Source organism: Pecten maximus, chromosome 13 (genome assembly GCF_902652985.1).
Source record: "Pecten maximus chromosome 13, xPecMax1.1, whole genome shotgun sequence".
Taxonomy (NCBI): domain Eukaryota; kingdom Metazoa; phylum Mollusca; class Bivalvia; order Pectinida; family Pectinidae; genus Pecten; species Pecten maximus.
In genome coordinates, this window is record NC_047027.1 from 22,062,236 (window position 1) to 22,075,682 (window position 13,447).

The window sequence follows — 13,447 nt, forward strand, 5'->3', positions numbered from 1 at the left end:
ATTTGTCAATTTCCAATATATATATACAACATATGATACAAAAGGAATCAGAAACAAATGTCAAGACACTTACATAAATCAGACAATATATATGTGACTTTACATAAGAGTTTTATAGCGGATGAAAATTTTATAAGACCCCGGGAAGTATCACATGACTTTAACACAGAAATTGGCAAGCAAGTATATCTGTAACGCAATTGCGTTCCACTTGTTCTTGTTTTTGGACTCATTCCGGAAATTGATCAATTGCTTCTTGCAGGTTTCAACATCCCAATAACTGTATAACTCTTTATGTCATTGTTGTGCTGTAATGACGTACCTGAAGGTTCAAGCCATACTGGAATGAACGGTATCGTAACGAACATGGTTTAAACCTAAAATAAATCTATCTCACCTCTTTTGTAGATATCGTTTTGGGGTCGAGCGGCCTTCATTACACAGCCAATGAGCCTTTCCGGAACCACCTCCCCAGTTGCCGAGGCTAGGAACACCACACGATCAACCTTGAAATGGATCTCCGGATAAAACATGGCGTACCGACATCTTAGAGCATTGACACCGTATCGGTTTCCAAACGAGAAAACCGAATGTATGTTTGTGGCATTCTTCAATTTGCCGTAAAATATCAGCCGAAGAATTTCGGCTGTAAGTTCTTCGTCCATATTTTCAAATCCAGTAAGATCTATCAGTGTTGGCAGGGAGTAGCCCTTTACATTAGGTGCTGTTCCATAGTCGGCTGCCACAATACTTAAAAAAAAAAAAAAACATATTCATTTCCAATGTGCTGTATGCAGTCTCAATGGACTGTTGAGTATGACAAGCCAAGTTGTCATTTATTCGCGGAGCAAAGTTGATCCAGTATTTTACCAATTATATAAAATATCTAATATATTAAGCTCATATATTATATAAGATATCCTATATGTTTATGAGATATAATATTTAAAGTTTATGAGATATCTTATATGTAAGATATTTCATAAAAGATATACGATATCATATATCTTTTATAAGATATCTTATACACTTTTCTTTATGAGATATCTTATGTAATATATCAGATATCTTATAAAGAAAAGCTTATAAGATATCTTATAAAGAACGAGACTCTCGTGAGACCGGCAAAAAATAAAAGTTCGAGAACGACTGCTCCCTCTGTAAGGTAACTTCCGTTTTGTTGGAAGGCACGCGGAACATACACAATTAACCCTCTGTCGCGACCATGATCGGCTAGGCACGGAGCAGATGTGTTTGAGCAAACATGAATATATGGCAATTAAAAATCTGTTTCAAACCATTATATTTAGTTTAAGCTTCAAATCGGTCCCTTCATCGTGTGGGGTAGAGTTCATTATCTCAAATTCAAATCTCGCTCTTTATAAGATATCCTATATAATATATATGATATCTTTGATAATATATAAGATATCTCATCTAATTTTCTATATAAGATATATACGATATATATCATCTTTAATGAGATATATTATATATTATATAAAATATATATTATGTTGAAAAGTATATAAGATATCTCATTTATAAAATATATATCATCGTTTATGAGATATATTATATAAAATATATATTATCATGAATAGTATATAAGATATCTCATTTATTATATAAGATATCTTATATGATAATGTAAGATATGTTATATGATTATATAAGATATCTTATATAATTTGGTAAAATCCTGGATCAACGTTGCTCAGTGAATAAATGACAACTTGGCTTGCCATAGTTGTGAGTATTGCTTATGTTATCAACTCAAACGATAATGTTTATGACAAATAAACTGCTTGTTTTGGATTGAAAAAACAGACGAATTTAATTGCACCAAACGAATGTCGAAGTCTTCAAAACAAATGCTTAAGCATGTGGATATTGGTTTAAACGAATGTCGACGCCTTTAAAAGAAATAGTTTAGCTTGTAGTGATTGGCTGTTTTCTCGACACCAATCAAATATCTAGTTGTATGTGTTCACGTTTGCCGTGACATGTTGCAGTGCATCAGACTGTACTCAACTCTACCACTGGATTATCGAGCCTGGATTATAGCCTGTTAAACTAACATGTGCATTTTCTGGGTAACTTGTCAAAATAATGTCAAGAGAATACAAATCATATTCATTTATTCACTTATTTAATTTATGCCAAGGCTAATCATTTAAAAGCAAGACATATTAAAAAAAAAAAGATAAACGGCATAGTTTTAATGCTGGTGGTTATAATGGAAAAACCGCTGGTGAAATAAATCAACTAACTAACGTTTCAGCACGGATATCAAAATTATATCAGTTTGAATAATTTTTGATGACAAGAAGACTGCATTTGAATAAGGAATATAATTGTATCAATGTGTCATTTAAAAAGATACATCCTCTTATTCAGCTTGCATTCAATCTTAACCTTGTTTCGTTTTTAACTGCATATCTGCATTTTGCATTTACCGTTACATTAACCAATCACATACTTCATCCTGACCAGTATCCGGAGGCAAAAGATTATTATATGGCTATGCCGAAAAGGACTTGATTTTCCAGTAGCTTTGCCCAGGTGCTGGTGTGTATATGGAATCAATAATTTAGAAGTTGTAAACAAACTTGTTAACATGTAGTTCCCAATACAAGAATGTCATTTGCCCAATTGATAGTTTTCATCTATTAGATACTTCAGTATCTTAAAAATGGCAAAGTGTCATTGTCCAAACTGACCTTTGAACTCGGACGGTAGTCTGACTAGTACCCCCTGTTCCGAGCCTTCCGCTGTAAGCAAATTCCTGCCAACATTTATTTGCAATGGAGGCTGCGAAGGAATTGATGAAGGACGATTTTCCACAACCAGGTGGTCCAACCAAAACGATATTGACAGGTGGACATTTGTAGTCCTTTCCAACTTTTTCTAACAGCTCGGCTATCAGTGTTGTACGCTTCTGTAGATTCGAATCTTTCATCTTCTGTGGAATAATACAATATAGCATCATCAAAAGAAACATTTTACGTGTATAAAATTACATCATAACCATTATTACATTATATTCTCAATAACCATGGTCAAGTTCTACATTCATTTGGTCATCAGATAGGACATATTAGCTTGAATGTAAATTCAAATACAACATGTTTTCTTATATACCATGATTAATCTTTTATAGAAATACTACAAATAACACCTCTTTTTTAAATGGCACTGACAATGTATTTTTGTAAGAGTAAGAAAAATGACATTAAACAAAATTAAGATATATATATACATTTTGTCAGGGGTCGAAGCAGAAGACTCAAACATCCAGTATGCATGAGGAGGGGTCAAGGGAGGGGTATAAAAAGCTAGTGTTATGTAAGGACAGGGGTCAAATAAGAGGATATAAATAGCCAGTGTCATGTGAGGACAGAGGTCAAATTATAGATATAAACAGCCATTGTCATGTGAGGACAGGGGTCAAATTAGAGATATAAACAGCCATTGTCATGTGAGGACAGGGGTCAAATTAGAGATATAAACAGCCATTGTCATGTGAGGACAGGGGTCAAATGAGAGGATATAAACAGCCAGTGTCATGTGAGGATAGGGATTAAATGAGAGATATAAACAGCTAGTGACATTTGAGGACAGGGGTCAAATGAGAGATATAAACAGCCATTGTCATGTGAGGACAGGGGTCAAATTAGAGATATAAACAGCCATTGTCATGTGAGGACAGGGGTCAAATTAGAGATATAAACAGCCATTGTCATGTGAGGACAGGGGTCAAATTAGAGATATAAACAGCCATTGTCATGTGAGGACAGGGGTCAAATGAGAGGATATAAACAGACAGTGTCATGTGAGGATAGGGATTAAATGAGAGATATAAACAGCTAGTGACATGTGAGGACAAGGGTCAAATGAGAGGATATAAATAGCTAGTGTCATGTGAGGACAGGAGTCAAATTAGAGATATAAACAGTCATTGTCATGTGAGGACACGGGTCAAATGAGAGGATATAAACAGCTAGTGACATTTGAGGACAGGGGTCAAACGAGAGATATAAACAGCCATTGTCATGTGAGGACAGGGGTCAAATGAGAAATATAAACAGTCATTGTCATATGAGGCCAGGGGTCAAATGAGAGGATATAAACAGCCATTGTCATGTGAGGACGGGTAAAATAAGAGGATATAAACAGCCAGTGTCATGTGAGGACAGAGATCAAATTAGAGATATAAACAGCCAGTGTGATGTGAGGACAGGGGTCAAATTAGAGATATAAACAGCCAGTGTGATGTGAGGACAGGGGTCAAATGAGAGGATATAAATAGCCAGTGTCATGTGAGGACAGGGGTCAAATTAGAGATATAAACAGCCAGTGTGATGTGAGGACAGGGGTCAAATGAGAGGATATAAATAGCCAGTGTCATGTGAGGACAGGGGTCAAATTAGAGATATAAACAGCCATTCTCATGTGAGGACAGGGGTCAAATTAGAGATATAAGCAGCCATTGTCATGTGAGGACAGGGGTCAAATTAGAGATATAAACAGCCATTGTCATGTGAGGACAGAGGTCACATGAGAGGATATCAACAGTCAGTGTCATGTGAGGACAGGGGTCAAATGAGAGGATATCAACAGCCAGTGTCATGTGAGGACAGGGGTCAAATGAGAGGATATAAACAGCCAGTGTCATGTGAGGACAGGGATCAAATTAGAGATATAAACAGCCATTGTCATGTGAGGACAAGGGATCAAATGAGAGGATATAAACAGCCAGTGTCATGTGAGGACAGGGGTCAAATGAGAGATATAAACAGCCATTGTCATGTGAGGACAGGGGTCAAATGAGAGATATAAACAGCCAGTGTCATGTGAGGACAGGGATCAAATTAGAGATATAAACAGCCAGTGTCATGTGAGGACAGGGGTCAAATTAGAGATATAAACAGCCATTGTCATGTGAGGACAGGGGTCAAATTAGATCTATATAAACAGCCATTGTCATGTGAGGACAGGGGTCAAATTAGAGATATAAACAGCCAGTGTCATGTGAGGACAGGGGTCAAATGAGAGGATATAAACAGCCATTGTCAAGTGAGGACAGGGGTCAAATGAGAGGATATAAACAGCCATTGTCATGCGAGGACAGGGGTCAGATTAGAGATATAAACAGCTAGTGTCATGTGAGGACAGGGGTCAAATGAGAGGATATAAACAGCCAGTGTCATGTGAGGACAAGGCTTAAATTAGAGATATAAACAGCCATTGTCATGTGAGGACAGGGGTCAAATTAGAGATATAAACAGCAATTGTCATGTGAGGACAGGGGTCAAATAAGAAATATATAAACAGTCATTGTCATGTGAGGACAGGGGTCAAATGAGAGGATATAAACAGCCATTGTCAAGTGAGGACAGGGGCCAAATAAGAAATATAAACAGTCATTGCCATGTGAGGACAGGAGTCAAATCTATATAAACAGCCATTGTCATGTGAGGACAGGGGTCAAATTAGAGATATAAACAGCCAGTGTCATGTGAGGTCAGAGGTTTTAAGAGAGGTATAAACAGCCAGTGTCATTTGAGGACAGGGGTCAAATGAGAGGATATAAACAGCCAGTGTCATGTGAGGACAGGGGTCAAATTAGAGATATAAACAGTCATTGTCATGTGAGGACACGGGTCAAATGAGAGGATATAAACAGTTAGTGACATTTGAGGACAGGGGTCAAATTAGAGATATCAACAGCCAGTGTCATGTGACGACAGGGGTCAAATGAGAGGATATCAACAGCCAGTGTCATGTGAGGACAGGGATCAAATTAGAGATATAAACGGCTAGTGTCATGTGAGGACAGAGGTCAAATTAGAGATATAAACAGCCATTGTCATGTGAGGACAGGGGTCAAATGAGAGGATATAAACAGCCAGTGTCATGTGAGGACAGGGGTCAAATGAGAGGATATAAACAGCCATTGTCATGTGAGGACAGGGGTCAAATGAGAGATATAAACAGCCAGTGTCATGTGAGGACAGGGGTCAAATGAGAGGATATAAACAGCCAGTGTCATGTGAGGACAGGGGTCAAATTAGAGATATAAACAGCCAGTGTCATGTGAGGACAAGGGTCAAATTAGAGATATAAACAGCTAGTGTCATGTGAGGACAGGGGTCAAATGAGAGGATATAAACAGCCATTGTCATGTGAGGACAGGGGTCAAATGAGAGGATATAAACAGCCAGTGTCATGTGAGGACAAGGGTTCAAATTAGAGATATAAACAGCCATTGTCATATGAGGACAGGGGTCAAATTAGATCTATATAAACAGCCATTGTCATGTGAGGACAGGGGTCAAATTAGAGATATAAACAGCCATTGTCAAGTGAGGACAGGGGTCAAATGAGAGGATATAAACAGCCATTGTCATGCGAGGACAGGGGTCAGATTAGAGATATAAACAGCCAGTGTCATGTGAGGACAGGGGTCAAATGAGAGGATATAAACAGCCAGTGTCATGTGAGGACAAGGGTTAAATTAGAGATATAAACAGCCATTGTCATGTGAGGACAGGGGTCAAATTAGAGATATAAACAGCCATTGTCATGTGAGGACAGGGGTCAAATAAGAAATATTTAAACAGTCATTGTCATGTGAGGACAGGGGTCAAATGAGAGGATATAAACAGCCATTGTCAAGTGAGGACAGGGGCCAAATAAGAAATATAAACAGTCATTGCCATGTGAGGACAGGAGTCAAATCTATATAAACAGCCATTGTCATGTGAGGACAGGGGTCAAATTAGAGATATAAACAGCCAGTGTCATGTGAGGTCAGAGGTTTTAAGAGAGGTATAAACAGCCAGTGTCATTTGAGGACAGGGGTCAAATGAGAGGATATAAATAGCCAGTGTCATGTGAGGACAGGGGTCAAATTAGAGATATAAACAGCCAGTGTCATGTGAGGACAGGGGTCAAATGAGAGGATATAAACAGTCATTGCCATGTGAGGACAGTGGTCAAATGTGAGGTAACGGATAAACAAGTACAGCCACAGGGGTTTCATATACATGTACGGGCGCCAACAGTCAGGATCATACGAGGACGAATCAAGTGGGCATGAACAAAAGTGGTCATAGTAAAACAGGGATCCATGGGGGCACCAACAGATTAAGAGTCATAGGCCTAGTATTAATAGACAAAGCAAGTATTTATAAAACGATACGACCGTGAAGTAGCCCTGTCGTATTGATTTCCGTCTTACAGGTTCTGCCTGAATCTATGGTAGACACAGTATAGAAAATACATTATCTAGAGCAGACGTACTGATCTTCTGAGAACTTACCTCTGGTAAAGTCTATATTTGTCTTGAATACTAAACTTATCCGGTTCCTTCCAAGTCCTTGGCGAAAAGTACTTTTACTTTCGTTTTTCTCGACTGATTTGGGAGTTGTCTCCCTTGCCACGAACGTGTATAATAATATGCCCGGACGCCGTAATTTTTTTTTTTTTTTTTCGGATTTTCATAATCGTAATTTACTGCTGCAATCAATATATACTTCGATCGTGCTCACAAAATTCATGATGTATGCCCTTTCATTGACAGAAATTTAGAAAACATCTTTAAAATATCTTTAATAGATTGTTGAATTTCAATCTGGTTAAGCTAAGAGTTGCAGTGTAAAATAATAATAATATTACTATAAATCATTATTTCTAATTAGGTAGGAATAAAAACCCTCGGTGTTCATTTATTATAACATGAAAACAAAGGGGTACTATTTCTACCGAATTTTAATCTAGTTCCATAAACGTCTGAAATGTGCTATATATACACTAGCGAAAGGGTTCAATCACAAATGTCTAACATATTCTCGAGTCCCTGTGGCCTCAGACCCAGTCCACTCCAAAGAATCTAAAAACAATTCTTTGGCACTGAGCATGTACATTTGAAAAACTTTCTTTATTAGATTGTGTAATTGTTCCAATGTGCTGTTTCATCAGTATACTACGATGTATATATGCTAGTGACGGATTTATGGGGGGGGGGGGGGGGGGGGGGGGGGGGGGGGGCATATACATTGTAATATGCACCGATAATTCAAATTCATTGAGAACAGACGAATAATCTCCAACTTAGTCCTCTACATGTATAAACAATTTTAAATTTATCAGATACACCAAGATTATTAATTACTGGTTAAAAATCGTGCATAAAAGAACGTACTGGTTAAGTCTAAGTTAAGTATAACGAGCTTTACACGCAAGCGGAGACGTATCGTACCATAAATTGGGCTAAACTAGTGAAGAACATTTTATGTACTCATGGTTTTGATTATGTTTGGCTTGAACAAAGAGTTGGAGATAATGATGTATTTTTTTATCATTTTTCCAATCAAGGGTACGAGACATATTTATACGTGACTGGCTTGGAGAGCTTGTAGACTCACCACGAGCCAGAAGTTACTTTTCTCAAATGAATTTGGTTACAAGAGAAATCTTAATATCGTTAATATCACCAAAAAAAGGAAAGAAAAAAAAGGCCAGATAAAAGTGAAAAAAATAAAGAAGGTTTCGGGTATCTTCTCATATATCAAATACAGAAGCGGGAAGATGGCATCGCCCGATTCCAATACCTCCGGAAATGCGTTATTGTAATTTTTGTACCCAAATTGAAAACGAACATCAATTTATTATGGAATGTCCCTTTTACTCAGAAATAAGGTCCTTTTTTGTATAGGAAATATAATGTTAGACCTAATATGTTTATTTGTAGATCTCATGTCACCAGGGAACTGTACCATTATTCAAAACCTGGCTATATATATTTACAAAGCAAATAAATCAAGAAATGAAATACTGTTTAACTAGATAGACATGTGACATTACGTGTACCAGTATATTATCCTTCGCTTACTTTATACTGTTTTTCATGCTTTAATGTTCTGTCTTAAATATAGTGATGAAATATTTCATTTATCTGTTGATCAATTGTTATTGGCTGAAAACGTACGAAAGTAGTATTACATATGTAACTGTTCCTACTGAGTATTAATCCTAGTACAATTCTTGTATGTATTGAATTTGTTTAGGCTATCATTAACAAATGATTGCTAGCATTAATCTAGAATTTAGGGTAAACTACCTTTTTTGGACCATAGGGGAAAATCAGTTCTGAAAAGGGGAAATTTAAACATCACAAAGTTTCAGTTTTTTGCTTTAAAAACACATTTTCCAAGTAAAAACAGCAAATGGTTAATTAGGAAGGCAAATCTGGAGTATTTGGGAATATTATTGCCATAAAAATGAGGGAAAATACAATATTTCAGTGAATTTAACAGAAGTCTGAGAGGAAAAATGGAACAAAATCCTGAGGGGAAACTACCCATAAACGGTACTAAAAGATCCCTAGATTGACCCCTATTGGCAGCAGGTCATGTAGTCCTTTTTGTGACCAGCTAGGATGGGGAACAAGTCCGTCTCTAAGGCTAAGGTTATCTCTAATCAAATCAATTGATAACTGCTTGGTATTCAATTAATTTGCAACAGTAATATTGTTTTTACTTTTGACATTTCTATTCAGATTTTCCACATAAAAGTAATTACATGATACAGAAAGAAACAAAGACACACACTTACATACACAGACTGTATATATATATATAACTTGAATACAGAGTATGTAGCTTAGCTATAACTAACAGGTGAATAATACATAAAAAAAAACTTTCATAGAAGGCAGCATATCGTATAGAATAAAGTAATACGTTTCTTGTACCCGCACATACAACACACAATATTGTCTACTAATTGGCCTACTGTAATTAGTTATGGCTATTCCCCAACAGAATTACATCAAATCATTTATATAAAAAGAAATGGAGAGTCAAGTCAAGGTAGTGTGATTGGCGTTTGGTTGACATTTATACAGTTTTCACAGATCTTTGGTCCAGCATCCGTTCTCTTTGATATTTTGAAAATCAATAAAAATGTTCACACTCAGGCTATTTCTAATACCTTGTCAGATAATTCAGTATGTGACAATAATTTGTATTTTACAATGCTGCAACTTGCAAATGATTACATTGTTGTACTAGTCTATTATCTTATTATTGGTTAGAATCACTTGATAAATATACTGTTTGGTGATATTGAATAAATTGTTACATGTACATTATTAATAAAATTAACTCATTTTAGTTCAACTAGTAAAGTTACTACCTGGTATATTTCTTTTTCTTGCAGGCAATATTCAGTCTAGCTTTGTTAATGATCATGAAAACCACGACGACGTAATAAATGTGTTCCCCTAGAATGCACCACGGAGCTTTATATATATTTTTTTTTCTGTGAGGACCCTCCGAACGTCCAGCTGAAGCCTGAAGTCCTAACACATGGACATCGCCAACTACACAACTTTTCAAAAGGATATCCACATAACTATGGCGTTTCAAACGTTGCAATATTCAATAATTTGTAAATATATGTGCAATAATATATATATATACAATAAAAATATTTATGTGCAATAATTGTAAATATGAGTGCAATAGAATGTATATGTGCAATAAAAAATATTTATGTGCAATAATTTTAAATATATGTGCAATAAAAAATATATGTAATGAAAAATACTTATGATCAATAAAATATACATTTGTTCGAAAAAATATATTTGTGCAATAAAATTTATATATTTGCGATAATTTGCATTGTGGGGTAGCATATATGTGACCTCATCTGAGGTTGCTGTAACGGCGTGTTTGATTGGATGAGGAAATCATCCTGGCGCTTTCACATACAGTCAGGGGCCGCGGTGGCCGAGTGGTTAAGGTGTACCGACACTTTATCACTAGCCCTCCACCTCTGGGTTGCGAGTTCGAAACCTACGTGGGGCAGTTGCCTGGTACTGACCGTAGGCCGGTGTTTTTTACTTCGGGTACTCCGGCTTTCCTCCACTTCCAAAACCTGGCACGTCCTTAAATGACCCTGGCTGTTAATAGGACGTTAAACACAAACAAACAAACCAAATCACATACAGTCATGCTGGGATGTTGCGGCGATGAAACGTAAGTCAAAGTGGTTTGTAGAGTCCGCGGATAATATGTTTGTATGTTTATGATACATCTTTGTGTGAAGTTTCAATGTAAAATGTTGAAAAGTGACCCAGCTATTGTCTGAAGACGCTCCATTAACTTTGATTCATGATACACACATGTGAATTAAACATCGCCTCAATCGTGAATATTGAATACTTCGTAACTCAATTTTTCAAATATCAAACTGAAATTTTGAATCCATGTAGATTATAGTCTTATGAACCACATAATACGAACATATTATCTGCGGACGCATACTCAGTTTTAATGATTTTATCTTCGGACGCCTGCGGACGCTTTTAACTGTGACCTGCATACGCAAATCCACCCGCCCGTCGCTAGAAACACCGAAGGCAAGTTGCACTGTGTCAGACCCTTTTTGACCAACATCTCAAGACAACCCGTGAGAATTTTTATTCAGCAAAATCATGTTATTACAAGCCTAAAACTAACACATACTAATTAAGATACCACGATACAGTGGGAACTCTTTTTTGGAGGTGCAAATGGGGTTCTTGGCTTTGAACGGCTTTGCTATTTTCATTAATTGGTCAATTTTCATCGGTTTTTATTTTTTTATTCTTAGTTTCTTTAAGTTAGCAATCACACATATAATAAACAAACTGAGTGTCTCTTTTTGTTTTAAAAAAGTACATAAACTACCACGATAAAATGATATGCCAGGCTTCTCACTGCACTGTAGGCCTAACATACAAGATATTTTTTCTGGCCCTACCAAACGTCAAGGCGGCAACACATTTCTACCTCCTTTTGTAGAGCTCGAAAGGGGAGGCTAACTCGGAAGTCGCGTATTTTAACCAAGTACTGACCGTAGGCCGGTGGTTTTTCTCCGGGTACTCCGGCTTTCCTCCACCTCCAAAACCTGGCACGTCCTTAAATGACCCTGGCTGTTAATAGGACGTTAAACTAAAACAAACGAAACCAAACCAAGCATATTTTAACGTGCGTAGACGGTTAAAATGTCATTGTAAATAAGAATAAAAATGTCTCGAATATCAAGTATATAATAAACTGTGTTTACATACTGAACACACGCAACACCTTCTTGGCAGTGATCACAGGGCCACCTCACTATCGTATCGTTTTGTAAACACTTAATATGTCTACCCTACCACAACAGGTTATATCAGTCGTAGGGTAGACATATAACAGTGTTTACAAAACGACACGATAGTGACGTGGCCTTTTGCAGTGATATGCACATGGCGAGTGACATGACATGCATGAAAGCTATTTTTCTTTATCACACCGATGCTTTTTATACAATATATCGACCATGTAGAAGTTGACTGACCCTGATAATCAAACTACTGATCTTCGCTTCAGACACTTCATACGACCATGTCATTTCTGACTCGGATACAACTCCCTTCCACCTTTGACTTACGTTTCAACTTCTCTGGCTGCAGCATGTGAAACTGCCAGGACGATTTCCTCATCTAATCAAAAATCCCGTTACATCAACCTCAGATGAGGTCACAGATGCTATCCCACAATGCAAATTATCGCACATAAATTTTATTGCAAAAATATACATATGTATATCAATTTCGAACAATCTTTTTTCGAACAAATATATATTTTTATGCACATGAATATTTTGTATTGCATGAATATTTTTATTGCATATATATTTGTATTTTTTAATACAAATATAAATATTGCACATAAATACATTTTATAGCACAGAGATATTTTGTATTGCACATATATGTATATTATTGCACATATATTTACAATTATTGCACATAAACATTTTTGCATATATATTTACAATTATTGAATATTACAACGTTTGTCACGCCATACATAACACCCATCGACTACTTTTTTCTGATCATTATAATAAACTTGTTTTGCGGTTTTTGGAACTAGTGACGTGTTCCAGGTCTATCAAACGAATTTATGGTAAAACTGAGAGAATATTGATCATACGTGTGTTCGGATGAATTTGATGAGAGTGAAAACGTGAAGAGCGAGGAATGTTACAATTATATGTAGCTCTCCTGTATGAGGACACATATTGTAACTTAACGTTGATTGAATAGGCTAACTTCTTTTTTTTCAAAACACAAACACCTTCACCACACGCATATACGAAGGCTAATTGATAAGTATCGTATTGAAGGAGGTACTCATGGATATTCTTTTTAAGGCCTACTATTCTCTGATTATATACAATGTATGGCCGTGTACCCAAGGACTGGTCTCATTTGATTTGTTTATATCGACGAGGAAGCACTCTAAAATAAACAAAACAAGCGGCTTTTGCAAAATGGACAAAATCGGTTAGGGTTAGGGTGAAAGAGTCTGTCATTGCCATGGCTGTCATTCAAGATTGTGGC

General features: G+C 36.6%; 1 protein-coding gene across 1 annotated transcript; it reads right to left on the reverse strand.

Moving 5' to 3' along the window:
* Nucleotides 1-397: 397 nt before the first annotated feature.
* Nucleotides 398-7,448, reverse strand: LOC117340234 (the record flags this gene model as incomplete). The annotated part of the gene is given in 3 exon segments (XM_033901987.1): nt 398-750; nt 2,724-2,965; nt 7,328-7,448. Coding segments are annotated over 2 exon segments (592 nt in total), but the record flags the coding sequence as incomplete, so codon positions are not given.
* Nucleotides 7,449-13,447: the final 5,999 nt, after the last annotated feature.